Genomic DNA, 19,806 nt, shown 5'->3' on the forward strand with positions numbered 1-19,806 from the left:
TCTTTCTCATCTCCCTGACCTCTAGATGCTGTGTTCCTGAGTCCTCTTACTTTTCATATTCTCTACTGGATGACAAAATTCACTACTATGGTTTTAAATACCATTTGTTAAATCCCATACACATTTTTTTTTTCCACATGTTGTTCCCATCATAGAAAATGTTAGATATCTAGTTGGTAAGTCAGAAACTCAGGAGCTACCCTTGTTACCACCCTATCCCTTATTTTGTACACCAAATCCAACAGCAAATATCTGTTCTACTTCCAAAAAATGTCTTAATCCATCCACTCTTTTCCATTTCCAGTCACTGGATTACTTGAGTAGCTTCCCAACCATCTTTGAGTTTTCTGCCCCACCCTCTCTCCTTCTACTGCTTGCCTAATTTTTTCTCTCTCAAAATTCCTTAATCCATAATGGAAGGAAGGAAGGAAGGAAGGAAGGAAGGGAGGGAGGGAGGAAGGAAAGGATGATGAGAAATGATTTCGACAGTCTTCTGTTTACAAGTCATTATTTGCTTCCATATTTGTACAAAGCCTGCTAAATCCAGTCTCTTTTTTCTTATTCAGTTTCATCTTAGGAATTCTCCCCCTTGCTACACAGGTATTCTGATCATATGAGAATGTGCCAAGCTCCTTCATACCTGAGGACCTCTGCATTTGCAGTTTCTTTTGCCTGAAATATCCCCTCACCCCAGCACTTTACTAGCCATGTTTTCCTCAAATTTTACTTCCTAGCAGCTATACATCACTTCAAAAGAATCCAAGACCACTTTATCTAAAGAATTCTGTCTTTCATCTTCCATGGTTATTATCCACTATAACAAACTGTATTAGATTGTGTTTGTGTGTGTGTGAGTGTGTGTTTTCTAACTCTCCCATAGAGTTTATTCTCCACAATCAGGAACCATGTCTGTCTCGCTCACTTTTATATCACCAGCATCTAGCAAAGGGCCTGGCACAATAGTGGACATTCACAAAATTACTAATGGATGACTAAATGAGCTGCAACAGACAGCCAACCAAATCCCAAAGAATGAGAATTTTTGTTTTTGTTTTTTTTGTTGTTTCACAAGAACACTATGGGAGAATTTGTATAAGCAGGTGGATGCGGCACACAAACAGAACCACAAAGAAGGATCAATTGGCAGCCAAGGGGATCAAGACCATTTACAGGAATGCACAACAGAAGGGAGAAATTCTTTAGAATGTTATAAGAGTAAGAAAATACATGATGGTAAGAAACTATTCAGAAGAACAGATAGTGTATGCATAGAGGCATCTCTCCATGTATAAATCTTGTAGAATGATGAATAATTTCTCAAAGGGAATACTTCATTGTTTGTGTCACTGCAAATTAAGCTGGACAAGACACCAGAAGATTCACAATGAGGAATAAATTCCACTGACTAATGAATGGCAATGAGATGCCATTAAAAGTTTCTGTTGCTGGGAAAGCGATAAATCCACTCAGAAAGAGAAAGCTTTGATACCAAATACATGCAAAATATCTGTGGAAATGAAATCTGAGAATAATTAATTTTTTAAAAATGACTTTTCTTTGAGCTAATTTTGTTTGTATGCCTGTATAAAAGACAAAAGTCCCCAATTCAGGAACAAAAGCAAAACAGTAAGGAAGGGCAAGCCTTCATTTCAGCAGAGCTATATGAGAAAAATATTAAAAACACAAAAAGTTGTTTGTGCACAATGGGGTCTGTTCCATAATGGTTTCCGTTAGTGACAAAGTCTCCCAGTTCCCAAATGGGGCCATAACATTTTGTCTAATATCCAAAGTACTAATTTAGCACAGCATTCAAACTTCTTCACAGTAATTGAAGGCATAACGATAATAAAATAATAATAACACAACCTTACCTCTCAAGTGCTCCTTAAAATTTTCAAAGTGTTTTCACATTCATTATTTAATTTGATCCTCACAACAGTTGTAAAGGAGGCAGCTATGATGTGACATTACAGCTAAAATGTTTTACCTTTAAAAACCATTACTCTGAGAGCTCTAAAATTCATATCCAGAGGAAAACAGGTACATAAAAATTTAGCCTAGAATGGTGCTCCTTTCTACCCATCTACAAACTGAGATTAATCTGAGCACGTTTCGAGATAGATAGGTTAAGTATATACTTAGAAAAGCTGGAGTAACAAACCTTTCTTATTTTCATAAAATAATTCTGTAATCTTATGTCTAACTTTGATTAGTTAAGGCATTTTTAATTAATATGAAATAAACAAGGCGAGATTTGTCAGGAAAATTATAAAGCAATATATTTACATTTTAGAAATTTTTCCCACAATAATTCCAGTGATAGAGGAGCAGAGTAACCACTTAGGGATCTTGAAATAACCCAGGAATTAGCAGGAGAGGAAGCTACTATTCTCCCCTAGGCTGGAGGGACAGAGGGAGATGGTCAGGTAACCCAAGCCTAGAGGCTCCAGTCCGTGATGGAGCTCTACAGGAGCTGCAGCTAAAGAGATACATGATGCTGCCCAAAGCAGAAAGGATGAGGAAGAAATATCCTGGCGTCTTTCTTCTTCCCACCCTGCAATCTCCCACCAATGCTTCAGCCAGAAGCCAGTAATACAGAAACCTGGGTAATTATGCCTGCCAGAATCAACCCTGATGGAACAGGAAAAAGGGCGAAGAATGGGGCACGTGCCAACAGGTCCAGGGCTTGCACACAAGTTTGGGAAGACTTGAATGAGAAAATGCTTACTAAGTGGATGTAACTGTTACACGCTCTTGAATAATTACCAGTGTTTCAATGATTCAAAACAAATACTGATCTATTCTCCTACAAAGACATACCTAATGATTTTTCAATAAATGAAGAATAAATAACCACGACTTAAGATTTAAACTAGATTTCATAGTCCTCAATGGTTTGAGAACTATGCCCATTTTTTTCCCTTCTTGCTCCATAGGACCCAGTGTTTGTTTTGTTTCTCTATAGACTTGCCATACACTCAATACATTTTGTTCATTATTTAAAGTTGAATGGCTTAAGGGCCTGTGACAACTTCATGCTTTTTAACCTTAAGAAAAGCGGTTAGAAGACATTTTGATCTAGAGTCATTGCTGTGAAAATTCTACCATATTAATATTGTAATTATCTTATACTTATGGAAACTCTGAATTTGAAAACTTCAGAATTGCTTTATCAGTCCATTATGGGAATGGGAAGATAGCACATTATAGGAAAGAAAGAAACGAGGTCATGTCAGTCAAGGAGAAAATCTGGATATGTTTTTTACACCCAAATTGGGGGTTAACTGAACAAACTTCCCTGGAGACTGTGGCCTTTGCTGCATTATTGCCTTGGGGTTGGGAAGCCTCCCTCTTTCTTTGCTGCCTCCTGCCTATTTGAATAAATACTTCTACCCACTCACCCACTCAATTCTCCTGGGCTCCCCTTCCCTATCCCTCAACCGTTGACTTTCCTGACTTTTACCATATTCTATCTGACAACTGGTAGCTTTCATCCTCTTCTCTTTCTTCTCTCTATTACTTTCCACCTTGGCAATTTGTGAAAGCCCACACTCCTCTATAGGCAACTTCCTGAACTAATATGAATCTTTATATTATACCCTTGAAAGGATTATGAGGCACCTGGCCATCCTCTGCTACCTCTGCTTCTCAGGCTAGATGCTCCTGTGACTCTAACCTCCTTTTCCACTCAGAGGGAGAGAAGACTCAAATTGTCCTATTGCTTAAGCCTCATGCCAAACACTCCTTTCACCCACTTTAATCTTCACATTATCTTCTTAGACTCAAGATACCTCCTGGCCACTGTTGATTCCAACTCTCCATGTAGCTACTCCAGTCATCTTTCTGCTTCTCTATTATTGTCAGAATATCATCTTCCCCACTGGTTAACTCTACAGATACATTCTGGCAGTTGACAACTCCACTTGACAATGCAACCATCTGCTCAAAGAGAATGCCAAACCATGGACTTTATCTTCTTGATTCACAGTTCCCCCTTGGAAAATCTGTTGATAGTAAGCCCTAAAGGACAAGGACTTTATCCATTTCATTTCTTTATACACTATAAGCCCAAATGTCTGTCAAGGGTTAAAATGAACTTTGAAGTTACCTTCATGCAAATACTCAAGCTCATTGTTGTCTCTTCTAGATGGTATAAAATTGATCAGGACAGAAAGGTTCTATTCCTAGACTTGCTATGCACTTGTCCTTGCTCTGTAACCTTGAACAAATGACTTTACTTTGAGGATTATAACAATTTAGCCATTGCACAGAGGTGTTGTGAAGATTAATTAATTCATACTTTTAAGGTGATTTGAGGATCTACTAATGAAAGATACTATATAAATGCTAATTTTTATTATTCATTCCCACATCTCTATATATTCTCTTTCAGCTGTCTCCTAAAATGGTCACCCCAAGTAATTATTAACTATTAAACACTTTTAAAGAATGAAAATGAAGAAGTGGAATTTCATTCTGAATCCTGAATTTCCTTCCTTTTCAAGATGTAAGGCTTGTGATCTCTAAGTCATTTAAATGCAGATCTTTTGGTTGAATTGCAGTTACAAATGATGCTTAAACTTAATCAGGATATGGAGAGTTAGAAAAAATTGAACAAAGCAGCACTTGGAAATGCAGTCTATTATTCAAACACAGACAACCTGTACAATACCAAGTCCAGTAAGTTTTTTGGGTTTTAGATATAAGGTATTTTTATAACAATCAAAATATATTAATGCAATTATATTCAAGCCTCTTTAGCACATTTAAAGAGCCTTTCAATATAGAAAACTCTCATATGGCCGTTATTACTTATGATGTTATGTTATTATATGCACACTCATTGAAAATCCTTTTAAAAACTTTTGTGATTTTGTATAAATACTATGTAGTTTTTGCCTATGTGGTCATTATTGTAAATCTGCTTGTCTCTTGGATATGCAAGTTACATTTAGGGAAATAGCAGCTATTCTGCCAGTTCAGAATGACTGAATGCTTTTGTCCAGATGGATGCTCAGTCTAATTTGGAGTGAACTTGGCATCACTGCCCTTATGGCTTTGGTTCTGAGGGACTGTTCTAATTGCTAGTTATCCTCAGAAACCCTATTTTCTTTGATGCTGATCCAGAATTTTGGAATCTATCCTAGATCCTATCTTTAGTCCCATTTTGGTCTAGAATTTTCTTGATCTAGTTGGGAAAAACCTCAAAATTACACCCTTCACTGTGTTACTTTAGACTCTCAGGATCACTTTTCATTATGACTTAGTAGCAGGCATGGCTTTGTGAGAAGGGAGGTACAACGGTCTCCGGGAACTTTTGAACAGTGGAACATATAATTGTCAGTATACCTCTGATAGAAAGGATAGGCAACCAACTACTGTATCTTTCCTAAATAATGATTTTCACAATAATTCATTACATCAAAACTGGCAATATATGTAAAATAGTGCATGTATTGCACTGCATACTGAAATATACAATATTTTAGAGGTGGGTTTAGAGTAAAATTTCAAGGTAAAGGATATAAAGTCTAAATATAAATCAGTAACCAGATATATATCAAAAGAACATTTCTGGTATCAAAAGAAAGAGACTATATTCTTTAGATCTTACTTGATCAATTCTAATGCAATATGAATGATAGCTATTGGCCACTCCACTGTCGGGGTAGAAAAGAAGGCTGAGAGAATTTTTTTTTAGCTTCTGGTAGTCATTTGAAGCACCATAGCAAGGTGATTGGACCTCAGATCCTGACTCAGCCTCTTCAGTTTACATCCCTCCTAACAATTCATAATCTAAACCCCCAAATTGTAGTGGCTGTCATTCTGTAAGAGCTAAGAGCAACACATTTACTCTGAAAGATATTCATCAAATGTAATAAGTAATAAGAATTTAGGATCAGTTTAACAGTGGAACTCTGAGAAAGATTCCAAGTTTGTTACTTTAACAGCAGCCCTCACAGGAAATCCAGATCTTGCTGAAGATTTATAATGCCATGAAATAACTAGTTTATACTCCAAAAGGACCTGAGAAACATCAGGAAAAAAATGTTCTGTTTCTAATGAGTGTCCTAATAGATTCCCATTATGACAGAATTATGAGTGATCATTTCGTTTTTTGTTTAATTTAGAGGGCTCCATTTTTAGAATGCTCTTACCTAAAGGGTTGCTGATATACCCCTGGAAAAACCATATGCTTAGAATCTTAATCCCAACATGCCAAAAATTCTGATATGGTATATAACTACAAAAGCTAATGTGAATCTTTTCCCCCAACACCAGTGTCACATGAGTCAATCTAGATCTATTTTGAATACCAAGGAATTGTTTATTCTTCTATTGCTCACCTCTAAGGAACTCATTGATATTGTTGATCCAGTTTCACTTCTTGATAGTCCTGCATTATCATCCAACTCAGAGGCCATGAAATTCTTCACAGCTGTGCGAGGCTCAAAGGGCAAATTCTGCATATGTTCTTGGGGTGCAAGATGCTGATCTAAGTTCATATTGAACTGGTCCATTACAGGCGGATTCATGTTGAATTCAGGATTCACTTTGTAGTGCAATAGCCTTTCATGTGGCAAGGTTTCCATGCCAATATTCATTTTGCTTTCCTCTTTCATTGATGGCTGGGTATTTACAGAACTTCGGGGCATCACAATATAGTCACTTTCCATCATTCTCTCCTGAGGATGGACTATGTCCATGTCAGCCCCTCTCAAGTTATCATCTGTACATAAATACACAGTTCTCCGCAATTCACTGTTCTCTTTTTTTAAACATTGATTGCTCAGCTCATTCATACTCATGGGCATATGCAGACCTGTGGGTTGCTGGATGATGACTTTGGAAATGACATTTCCGGGCAGTGTTGAATAGCTCAGCCCTTCAGGATTTGTCCCCTTTTCTTCTTCATCATCATTTAGAGAAATCCTGGAGAGCGTTCCTGTTATCGTTGCTGCTCGGCAAGGACCGATATCCTTATGAAGAACTGTGAATTAGAGTATAAAAGTTCATAAAAGAAAGCTAAAGCATTCTGATTATTTTTCATTATTGTGTTCTGTTGTCTCCCTTCTTAGTAAATAATTTTTTTGATTAAATAAAAAAAATTGATCTTTCAAAAATTTACATATCTGTTTGTACATGGCCCGAAACTAGGCCCAGATGACTCAATCACTCTTTATTGATCTGATATGTTCTCACAGGTCTCAGGTAGCCCACAGCTAAAACATAACTGAAAGTTGATTAATGGCCTTTCAAATATCTCAGTGCTCTGCCCTTAAACAACTCTGCACACGTTCAGGGGAAAGTAGATGACCAGGGATGATTTCTCCATCAAACTATTCAAAAGGGTTTTTGTAATATGATGGATGTATTCATTCGAATTTAACATTTTCTTAGAGTCGTTTCCCCTAAAGTGCTCTAAAATCTATTCATTAAAATAGTTTCTGATATACACATAATGGAATATTTTTCAGCCATAAAAAGGAAAGAAGGATTGATATATGTGACAATATGGATAAACCCTGGAAGACATCATGTGTGAATGAAATAAGCCAGAAGCAAAAGGACAAATATTGAATGATCTCACTGATAAGAAATAATTAGAAGAAGCAAACTCATCGAGTCAGATTCTAGAATATAGTTACTAGGCATAGGGAACAGGGGTTAATGCTTAAATTGTACGGAGCTTCTATTTGGGATGATGGAAATGTTTTGGTAATGGATGGTGGTGATGTAGCACACCATTATGAACACAATTAACACCACTGAATTGTATATCTGAATGTGGTTAAAAGGGGAAATATACTACTAAAATAAAATTTTTTTAAAAATCCATGGGACTGTACAACAAAAACAGTGAACCCTAAGGTAAACCATGGATTATAGTTAATAGTTCAATTATAAAAATATGCCTTCATCAATTGTAACAAATGTTGCACACCAATGCAAGGTGTTAATAATAGGGTTGTATATGGGAACCCTGTATTTTATGCATGATTTTCTTGCAAATCCACAACTTCTCTAATAAAAAGAAATACTACTTGGAAAAGGTAGTCAATGAGAACTTCATTCTACTGCACCAGAAATCGCCCCAAAATTATGCATGTTGAAAATTAGTGAGCATTTATCTATTGATTTCCATATGGTCCAGGTAGACACAAGGTTCAAAAGTATTTATAATTTCAGTTCCATGTAGGAAAAAAAAAGGAATTTTTAACAAGACAAATCCATATGCTCAAATGCCCCTGAGGGGGTATTAAAATTGCCAACTGAATTTAAGCAAAAAACTATCTATGAGCTCTGAAATTTCCCTTCCATGTTAAGCCTGAAAAATAGTGATTTAGAAAAAGAAATTAAAAGTACATGATAACTTATAGTACAAGAGGGAACAAAATGAAAACACAAATCAAACCAAACAAGAACAAACTGATTAACAAAAGAGTTTAGAATTCTTTATTAAAGTATATTTTAGGGTTCTTTTTTATCCTCAACATAAAAAGAAAGCCATGTTTTATGACCAGTAGAAACAGAATGACTCAAATATTGTTTAGCTGTGAACAACTGTCAGTTTTGAAGTATGCAAAAATAAAATTATGAACAAATAGTCTTGGTAAAATTGGTATTGAAAGCACACAGAATAGCACTGTGGGGGTTTTGCTCAGCATGTGCTCCTAATGCTACCCTATCTACAAACAGGGCAACTGCCATTTAAGTTTTAATTAGGTATAGATAACTATAAAATATTTGGCTTATTTTCCCTCATAAAAAGTTGCAGATATATTGTATTTCACCTGCTATTATCCAATTTTCAAATAGAATCATAACTTTTATGCATTAAGCAGAGGTTGAAAAATATATTATGAGTATCTTTCCTATTACAAAGAGCCTTTAAAAAGTGTGTCAAAACAGTCATCATTCATCTAGTATCTTTTATCTTTGGAAATACTCTAGTTATTGTGTTAGGTCTTTTTGTTTTGGACACTAAAATTTATGTCAAATCTACTTCTACCTATTTTTCAATAATATACAATTTGGTTGTGTCTTTTTGTATTAATCAAATATTTGAAATAGGGGAATAATTCAGTTTAAAAGAGTTCTTTCCAAACCGCTTAAAATAATAGATCAGTAATGAATTGTGGTTGCCAGGAGAAATTATATATGAAAAAACTGAGTATATATTTTAAATTAATAGATTTAATGATATTCTAAATAAAATACTTTAAAAACATCTCCAAATTCAGAGAAGCCCTGACAGCTCCTATGAAAAGTCTCAGGGATTTTAGTTGACCACAAGATCAATGACAGCTAGGCCATAACAGCTGTTAAGAAATCAGATGCAAATGTAGACAGCATTAATATGAATGAAGAGTCAGCTGTGGTGAATGCTGGACTTCTACTAACCAGACAAATGCTGGATAAGTGTGTACGCATTTGGGCACCATAATTTGAAATTACTGATACATTGGAGACTAGCTGGGGCACCAGGTAGGGGAGGATGCAAGGAGGAAGGAATGATGAAGCATGGTTTGTTTAACCTGGAGAAAAAGGACTTGGTTCAGCAATATAAGATTAATTGCTCTCAAATATTTGGAGGACTGTCATCTTTAAGATGATGTAAAGATCTACTTGTTACAGAAGGCAGCACTAAGACCGTTTTACTAAAAAGGTAGAATGAGGTAAATTTTGCCCCAGTGTAATGGAACAGTTTCCAACAACTGGGACTATCCAAAATGTGTTACACATAGTCTCCTTTAAAACTCTTGAGCCATTTGTTCAAGGTATAGCCACAGGCAAGTAGACAACTGTGAGGGACACTGTCAACGGGGTCTAAAGCAGGCGGTGCTGCGTAGTCTATCCTAGTCCCCTCTAACAATATAACAATGACAACAATACATACACACATATAGATATAATTATTGCTTTTCATCCTTACAACAACTAATATTCCATAGATGAAGAAACTGAGGCACAGAGAGGCTAAATTGTCTGGTCTTACACCTGACAGCAATAATTGGTGGAACAGAAGTGTTGGTTTCCAAGTTGTGTTTTTCTTCTGCCACAGTTGCTCCCAACATAACCACTGTAAGACTAATTCTGTCTGTTTTTCTCTCTCCACACAGACGCGTATGCACATACAAATATTTCTTCTATTATAGTGTTTTCCCACTGAAAGATTCCATTTATCCATCTATGTAAATATATCATGCGGAAACCACAGAATTTCCTTTAAAATCAAAATCCCTAGAAATAATTTAACATCCCTAACAATTATATTTTCAGAATCCCACTATTCCTACCTGATCGACAAGCAATGTCTACATCCTTTTCAAAGTCTGTCTGTAACGAGAAAGAATAAGACATAGAACCATTATTTAATGAATATTCCAAGTGGCTTTTACTAACCAAATTATCTTAAGTTTACAAGTATCTGACTAGGCAGAAGCCGTTCATTGTTTTGTGCAAAGGAAGTTTCTCAAAGAATAATCAGATTGTTTTCAAAAGTACTTCCTAGAGACAAAATGTTGAATAAAATCAATGGAAACATGGTATACAAGATTAATAAGAGAATACAATGACCTATGTTAGCCTCAGTCAGGAGACTAAATGCCATATATAAAAGGATAGAATTTTAAGGCAATTTGCTAACACAATAAAAAGCATGGAATGCACAGTATTATTAATATACTTAAATAAATGTCTTTGTGCCATTTAAATTAAATTCACAATATATTCATTTTGAAAATATTGTTTATCATGTTGCATCTTACAATATAGCTTTGTCAAACTCTCATTTGTCAAACTAGGCCTTTCTAATGACCCCATTTTCACTCAAATGTGATGAAAGTCTCTCTGGTTTAGGAATTAAAAAGTGAAGATTATCTGAATATGTTAAACAATACTGATCTGGTCTAAAATCTTTTGGAGTTCAGTTCTATCCTCATATTTTCCCCCAATTTTTATTTTAAACAGATCAGTTTATTTTTTTTTAAATGGGTAAAATTAAATTAGTGCATTTTAATCAAGATCATTCAGTCATATTTATAGCCATTCCCTACGAATATCTTAAATCAGAGATTTCAGTATTTATTTGTTTTTATTAAGGAACCGGTTACTCCTTCTTGAGTCTTAGTTACTAGGGTATCATTTAGCCTGTTTTTATGTTGCTTAGTCCAAAAAATTAATAACATACCAAATATCTTGCTAAACAAACAAAAAACCTCTTTAATTCAAGCCCTATTTTTTATGACATGTTGTTTTAAGTCTAATCTCATTTCTAAAACTTACCTAAAATATTAGGCCTAAAATGTTCTTTAAAAAGAGCAATAGTTGGAGCTCATGTACAACAACTGACCTTTCACTGGAAGGGGGGCTACCCCTTATGCTTTTGGGCAGTGGTTCTCAGCTTAGGCTGCACATTGGAAATAGCAATGCCTGGGTCTCACCCTCAGAGATTTTTATTTAATTGGTCTGGGGTATAGCTCCTGGGGTGATTCTAATGTGCAACTGAGACCTAGAAACACTGCTTTAAGACTAGAATTTCAGATTCAGGTCTATTGTGTGCTGAACCGTGAAAAATACAATCATCCAATAAATCTTTATCCCTAATTGTGTGCAAGGATGAAAATGCTCTGCTGTGTTGCATAGGACTCGCACACTCAACAGTCAAGGGGGTCAATAGTAGATTCTGGACTCCCAAGAAATCCAGACGGAATACTTATCTGGTATCAGATTTCTAAGAGTCTTTTAATAAACTGAAGCCAAAATCATTCAAAACGGGACTTTGGAACTAAGGACACTTGTTTACTCCTTTGCAAATCATGACTTAATTAACAATCAAGGGGGGAAATAAAAGCTCACCATGATTTGAGCATGCCCATTAGGAAAAGAACTTGAAGAATCAGCATTGATTGGATCCTGACAGTTTCTCAATCGGCATCTAAATGCATCCTGAACCTGTGGGGGAAAAAATGACATACATTAATTTTCTTCTCTCTTGATAATGACCAGATACTGTCTATATTAGCAAACAACTATGAGATAGGAATTATCACTGGTTTTATGATCCAACATCCATTTTGTTTACTTCTTAATAAAATTCTGGCAGCATGGACTTTGCTCTATGCCAAGGAAATGTATCATTTGCCATAATCTATAGAGGGAAGTGCTGGGAACTCCTCAGCTATCAAATGGCTATATCTGGCTCAACACTAATAATTCTCGCCAGAAGGCAGGTTTATTTCCACTGTTACGAACAATGTGTGCACCTTTCATGGAGGATTTACTGTTTGGTATGGTATAATCTTCATAACAGCTTTAAACATTGTGAAAAATGAGATTACTCTATGTTCTTTTGACTGGAATTGATCTGGGATTTTCCTTTTATGTCTCACGTAAGGGATCTTCGGGGAGACTATCTCTTGTCTCCCTTCAGTGCTACATGTCCTCATATATAAGCAAAACAAAATGAAGCAAAAGGAAAACAAAGCAGCTCTGTTTCTAGTTGATTGGGAAAAATAAGGTCACTTAACAAAACCAAACTTCCTTAAAATCCGTTCACAATCAGATTCCGAGTAAAGAACAAACAAATCACAAGGAAATGTTGAAGGACATTAAATCTTTTATTAAAAAATAATTCAATAAAAAATAAATCAATAGGCATGAGTAGTTGATTAGCAAAAATATGAAGCAATTAATAGCTATTTTGATCCAATGATACCTCAGATTCAACATGTTCTTTCCCACCGGTGGCTCATTAGGTTCCTAACAAGCTGTTGGTAGACATCTTCACAAGCAGCTACTTATTCCAAGTCAGTGATAAGACTGTTTTATTAATACTTTGTTTTTCTGACTTCATATTATTGATTATTGATATTCCACTTCTCATTTATTGTACTATTTTATTGGATTAAAAAAAGCAAAGATAATGTTCATTTCTCCTATTTTACTGTAGCCAAGATAATAATGATCTTTACTTTTGAGAAACACTAATATAAAATATCTCATCACCATTTTGATGTAGATGTTCATCATAGATGTGTTGGCTAGAGAAAAGAAAATGGACTGTTGTTTAGCTTCCTCCTTGTTCTTTTACCCTTTTCATAGTCAACAGTAGCTTCTTTCCCAAATTGCTGGATTTGGAAGTGACATAGAATTTAGGCACCACCACAGAGTCCTGTCCAACCAATTCACTAGGGAAGTCTTTGTCCACTTGCATTTTAATTTGTCCACCTCAGGTCCTAATCCTGGTGATACAACTATTAAAACTGTGAAATAAGGGAGTGAGGGAATGGACTCTGTTCTCTGACGTCTTCTATTCTATGATTCTAATATTTCTAATTCCGGGATTTCCTTGAAAAAGAATGAGGCTTTTCCTGATATGCCCTAGCAAGATAATTCCTATTTCCTCTTTTATACACTTCAATAAAAGTACATGCTCAGTGAAATCTAGCCTTATCATCTTTTCCGGAAGAACTGGAAAAGTACTTAGGACTAAATAACCCAGATTCTCCCTGTGAAGAAGACACTACCAGAAACACTTTAGATACTTTAGATATGAATGTTATCAGGCTCTTCCTTTTTAGATTAAGAAGTCATAGCTATAGTGCATTAATATATAATGCATTAATAATAAAAAATGCTAATAAATAGAGTATTTTCCAGATCATCACTTTTCCTATTATGCAGAAATATGAATTGGGGATACTACTAAGAAAGCACATCTGTTTTTAGAAAAAAATCCAAAGAATTAATGTCAGAAAAGCAGGTACATGCTAATTTTCTATTTGTGTCCTGGGGCATCTGGCAAAGAAGCACAGTTTATAAAGGAAGATAAACGACGTGTTAGAACCATTGCCTTCCAGGAGATGACACATGAAGTTTTTTCTAAATTTTATTTCTAAATACTAGCATACATAATGTATGAAAGGTGGCACTTGGTAACACCAAACATTAATTTAACAGGTCTTCACTAACCACACTCTATTTTCAGACTTCCAAAGTGTGGCTGTCATGATATTTTGGGCTGACAATGAAATATGGAAAAGCAACTTCTGTAAGTTTTTCTTCCAAATCCAGTGTCTGATTGCTTGAAAGAAAAAAAATTTAACTTTCTTCAGAACACACATAGCAAATCAGTAGATTAACTACTAAACTCCAAAATATGACAATGGATTAAGGGCACTTCTAGACTGGAGAACGATGTCAGTTTCATGAATCAGTCAATGCTGTTCAGAAGAAATATAAAACAGCAAGGCAGAGAAATGCTCCAGGAAATTCAAGGTCATTTTTATGGGTATATAAAACATCGTAATTTAAATGTTAGATTATCTGACATTTTTAGTGCCTCTGATACCTCTAATTCAAAAGATTTGCAAGAGAAATTCCACTTGATTCTAAATGCTTCCATATGATTTTAAAAAAAAGTCTAAAAATGCCTAGGGACAATTTAGATGAATTAGCCTTAAATATTTGTCTAATGCTGTCAGGAAAAAATGATTAACTAGATTTCATGCTGCATATTACTTATCACAGAAGAGGGTGCCTCAGGTAAGACAGATATTAGAAAATTAATCTGCAACTATTTGGAAAGATTTTGATGATTAACTGGATTTTCTATTAGGTAAACAAATAGAGTTTTGTCTTTGGTGAATCAATGTGAATTAAACTGATGAAGAATAACTCGAGTTTTTTAAAAAGCAAGTCTGCAAGGATCTTAATCTGGGACAAGGAGAAAGCATAAAGAAACCAAAATGAAACAAAACAGAATCTGGATCTGCTCATCCTGTTCAGAAAATGTTCTGCGCCAACAGTTATTGTTACAATGCTGTAACTGGCATTGTTACAATGCCAATGGTTGGCATCTTTTTTGTCTTTTAATTAAGATAGAAGAAAAATAATTATTAGAGAATTTCAAATATTTGTTATTTAAGCTCATTAAACTGACTTACTATTTGTAGAGGCAAAGTTAATTAATTTTAGGTAGCACTTAATTTAATTTTAGAAATTAAAATCATTAGAACTCGGAGTTCTTGCAAAATTACCCATTTTTAAAACTTATTTAAGACCAACACATATAATTTGTAGGTGAAACTGACTGGAATAATTTAATATTTTAATATGAATTTTGGTACTGGTAAAATCTTGATTTAAAAATTTCTTCTTTATATAATACTCTGAAATAAGATTTCCCCCTTCATTGACAACACAGTACTTTCCAGACAGAGGGTTAAAAAATACTCAGTGTAGGAGCAGAGAAAGGATGTATAAATAGTCTTGGAATATTTAGGAAACTTTCAGGAAACCTGATGTTATGTTGTGAAATGAGAAAAGAATGGCAAAAAAAAAAAAAAAAAAACTTGAAAAAATAAGGTGAGGTGAGAACAAAAAACTATCAAGGTTGTCTTCTGAGAGTATCCAACTGGGGTGCAACCTCAATTATCCTGACTGGCTCCTGCTGGGGGCTGCTCTAAGAACTCCTGAAAAAAGCTCTAAGCCCTTCTTACTGTGGACAGATTCTTGGATGAAACATGAGTTCAAAGAGGTTTGCCGGGGGTGTGTCTCGCTCCTGTCTCTCCCCCACAGAGAGCCATTCGGTTTGTCACAGCAGCAGTGAGCGGAGAGCTTCAGAGTTTCTCTATTGGTCCTCTTTTTGAAGGCAGCTGGCAGAGTTTCACTGTGAAAGTTGGTGCCAGATTTAGAGATTGCTGGGGAAGAACACCGAGGAATGTTTGGCAGCTTTGCAATTTAGAAAAACCTCACAAGAAAGAGCTGCACAGTTTGAAATTGTCCCTGTATTTAGCTGTGGAGTAGCTCAAACCCAAATCTTCACCTTTTAAGAGACAGTTTTGCCTCCAGTTATTCTTCTTGACTTCCTATTCCAAACAATCAGTTTAAGCCAGAAAAGGAGATAGTTACATTCTTGTTATTATTTGAGATTGTTTGTAGGGAGGGAAGATCTTCTTATGTGGTCTGCTTTTTCTGAATCTTATTCCTTCTATTGTTTCATATTTGAACACATATCTTAGCTCTTTTTAATTATATTAAATTTTATAAAATTTAATCATTAAAATGATTTCTAGTCACGAGTATTATGCCATTTGACATAAGCAACATTAATAACTTCACATTATTAAAATATTACCTGACTACTCTGAAGGTAAAGGAAATAAACAAACAAACAAACAAACAAAAATGGAAGGTTTGTCATTTGCTATATAATGAAGGAAAAATATGGGCCCAAATTTTGGACCTAATGACTTTCTTTTAGAATCCTCTGAGAATCAAAGAAATTATTACTTACTCTCTAAAATTATTGTAGTTTTTTACCCTCAAATAACTTTTTTGAATCAGGGATTTGGGTCACAGACACTTCCCTAGACCACATTTCACTACAAGATCTGAATCCAATGTGGCAGCATTTCTTTAGCATGAAAATAAGAAAAGAAGGAAGGGAAATTATTTGCCAGACACCATGGCCTGTGCCTTCACTCATGGTTTTTCATTTCAACCTCAGACCATCCCCCTTTGAGGCAGACATTATCCCATTGTCATAGATGGGAACCCCGAAGCTTAGAGAGCCTAAGTAACTTGCTCAAAATAAGTGGTAGAGATGGTAATGGTCCAGGTCACTTGTCTTGAAAGCTAGCCTCCATTGTATCACATCACTCCCCTCCACCTTCACTGCCCAGCTGAGCAAAGGATAAGACAGTTTAAATGAAGGACTGAACCGAAGCAATTAATCACAAACTGGTCAAAAGTGAAGCTGTTACACCATTAAATAATCCATTTTTTATGATTCAACTAAAATATAAGAAATAAGAAGTAATGAGATAGGTTTTAATTTTAAACCCTTATTCTAGACATATTCAACTTCCCAAGACCAGTTGAACAGTCTTCCAAGAGGGGACCCTGTGGGTCTGAAGGAGAGGGAGACATGACTTGCCCATCCACTTGCTTGTGGCCGGGTTCCCCTCCTGATTATGGGGCAGAAGCAATTAAGCCAACTCCCAGAGTGAAGGACAGCTGGGAGGGAGGTGTGAAACTCCTGCAGAAGAATTTGGTAGTATCAGGCCACAGGTGGATGCTACCCAGCAGATGGGCCAGAGATGGTCAGTCTCTGTCACAAACTCTCCCTGTCTGAATTTGTTCACTGATGCCAACTTACTCATCTGATGCAATGATCTTATTAACCTCTTAAACTTCTACATGGACTTGGAGAACCACATGTGCAGATTAAGACTGACTGATGCAAATGTTCATGATATAATGACAATTATACTCAAATCAGAAAAGCCCATTCTGGAAGGAGAGGCATGGCTTATATTCGCCTGTCTAAGAAACACATTGACTACTGGATGAAGTCAGGTTGGTGATTTCTGGAAAAAGTGTATACAGATATGAATATATTGTCATTTTGTCTTGTGTTGTGCCCTGTGTCTCTATTTAAAAGGCAACCATTGTACTCCCTGCCCTCTCCAGCTTTTTTGCTGTACCTCTAGACATTTTCCCACTTTAAGATGGCCATTCTATTAAAAACAAAATGAACAAAAAGTCATTAAATATTTTTCTTTTTGAACTTTCAATTCAACCTGAGAAAGACAAAGATGGTGGTAACCCAGTATCCTCCTCTTTAAATCCTTGAGCATACACACCTTCTGAATAACCTAACAACCAGGGCCACTTGTTCATTCTCCAAACTCTATTTAACTTTCTTCATGATACTACTCACAGTGACCTCTTATCACATCCACTGAACACACTGATTAGAAAGCTCTGAAATGTCACTGCTATTCCCTCAAATGTTGTCACTTGAGTACTGCTGTTTTCATGTTGCTGCAGTCACGGCCACTTTTTACAAAATCATTCAAGTGTCCATGATCATTTCAGTCATTTTACACCTGTATGTGCTCCAGGTGAACCCAGAGGAGAACCAAACTCTCCACCATTCACCACAGTCTCCATTCCAATGGAAACCATTTGCCCTACTGTAATAATCCCATCTTTCTCCACCTGAAATCTTCACTTCCATAATCCTCCAACCCCATTTTTACCTTAGGGCCCTGTTAAGTTTGGAAGTCTCCTAATACCTGTTCCTTCATCTTCTGAGACCAACTGAAGCTTCTGCCAGCTCCTCATTAGGGAGGGCACAAATATGCCCTTCCACACCGAGTCATACTTCCATTGCCCTGTAAATAGTTGAGCTTTGAGATTCATGCAGTTCTCCATGTGCACAGTATGGGCCTCTTCAAATTGCTTTGTAATTATTTCACTACTACTGGCATGACTGATTTATTTTTAAATGGTTTATTTGGGGGAAAATATGGTTTTAGATTAGATAAGACAGGCAAGGATACTTATCTGCTGTTTATATTCACTGTTGTATGTTTGTAAATATTCTGTTTATCTGCATTCTTTATGAAAAAAATTAGACTAAATGGGAAATTTGCAAAAGAAAAATGATTGAAGGAGAGTGGGAGAAAGAAGGAAAGAAGGAAAGGGAAAAAAGGAAAAGCAAGCAAGCAAGAAAAATTGTTCATGTATATTTTGAGCATTTTGCTACAAAACTGCTTTCACAGGTTTGGAGGAGGGTTTTGGGGACCTCATCTGGTGCAGCCCGCAGCCCCTAACAGTGCTTGGGAAAAAGAAAAAGGGAGTCTGGCCCCATCACCTCACTGACTTAAAGAAGAGCCACAGGATCCCCATACACGGATACAACAAAATTATCCATTTAAGCACTTTCCTTTTTTTTCTTCAATTTAGTGAAAGGGTTTTACTGTAGCTTATTTTGTATCACAATCTTGTTATTTTCCCCCTCTGACATCAAGCTGTAAGATCGTCTTAGAAACAGGCATAGCCAGAAACAAAGAGAGATGAGAAGAATATGCAGGCACCAAGAAAGGGGTTTCCTAGCAACAGTAACTATTTCAAAGGTTTCATAACTCTTGTGTAGTCTGAATTTCCATAGCAATGTGGAGAATAGTAAATAGTATATGTTGCTATCTGCTTAATCCAAATGAATTCTAATCAACAAGTCATGGAAAAATGAAGGAAGAATCTGTATTTGTTCTATAAGACTCTGTCTTATTAGGTATTATACATAGCTTCCAAGATCTAGGTTTTGTTGCTGCAAGTAATGTGCTGTGATAAATCAGATGGTTTAAATTTTTTTCACTCTTTTTTCCTTTTTTTCTTTTCTCCTCTTTTAGAGGCATTTACTACAGCATTCAAATGAGAAAATGCAGAAGAAGAAACTCTATTTTCATGTATTATGAATTTTAAATATTTTGTGAAATTAAAATATTATAAAATTTAAAAATTAATAAGTCATGTCTAGAGGTCACAACATATTGTTATCCAAATAATTACTTTGGTTCATTTTTTTAAAGTGGTAGATAGTTCAGTTGACAGTATCAGACTGATCATTTCTCCCTCATCCCCTGATCTGAAATGATTTTACTTTTAAAATTGGACCCACTTTAAGCAAAGACACTTTTAAAATAAATTATGCCCCATTTACATTACACTTAAAATGCCATAGTGCATCTCCTATTTTCTCCCTCTTAAACTACAAGGCTATATTATATTCCCACCCTTCTGTATACCCACCTTCTTCACAGTAAGATTGGAAAAGTAAACATGTGTAAAGACTTTTGAATTCATATTGGGAAAAATCATTAAAGATCAAATCCCACCAAATTATGTGAATGCATGTTAAAAATATATTAGAATAGAAATATATATATAGATGTATCAACCTATCTCTAAATAAAAAATATTTCTTACATACATTGTTTATAGATTTTT

General features: G+C 35.5%; 1 protein-coding gene across 4 annotated transcripts in view; it reads right to left on the reverse strand.

Moving 5' to 3' along the window:
- ADGRB3 (adhesion G protein-coupled receptor B3) overlaps positions 1-19,806 on the reverse strand; it is a 772,638-nt gene that overhangs the window by 22,670 nt on the left and 730,162 nt on the right. For all 4 annotated transcript variants that reach the window (XM_037842636.1, XM_037842635.1, XM_037842634.1 and 1 more), the window contains 3 exons: positions 11,863-11,958; positions 10,302-10,341; positions 6,348-6,991 (listed from right to left, as the gene is read on the reverse strand). In XM_037842636.1, the coding sequence (XP_037698564.1) occupies positions 6,348-6,991; positions 10,302-10,341; positions 11,863-11,958 (780 nt within the window). The remainder of the gene's footprint in view (positions 1-6,347; positions 6,992-10,301; positions 10,342-11,862; positions 11,959-19,806) is intronic.

This window comes from Choloepus didactylus, chromosome 7, assembly GCF_015220235.1.
Source record: "Choloepus didactylus isolate mChoDid1 chromosome 7, mChoDid1.pri, whole genome shotgun sequence".
NCBI classification, from domain to species: Eukaryota; Metazoa; Chordata; class Mammalia; order Pilosa; family Megalonychidae; genus Choloepus; species Choloepus didactylus.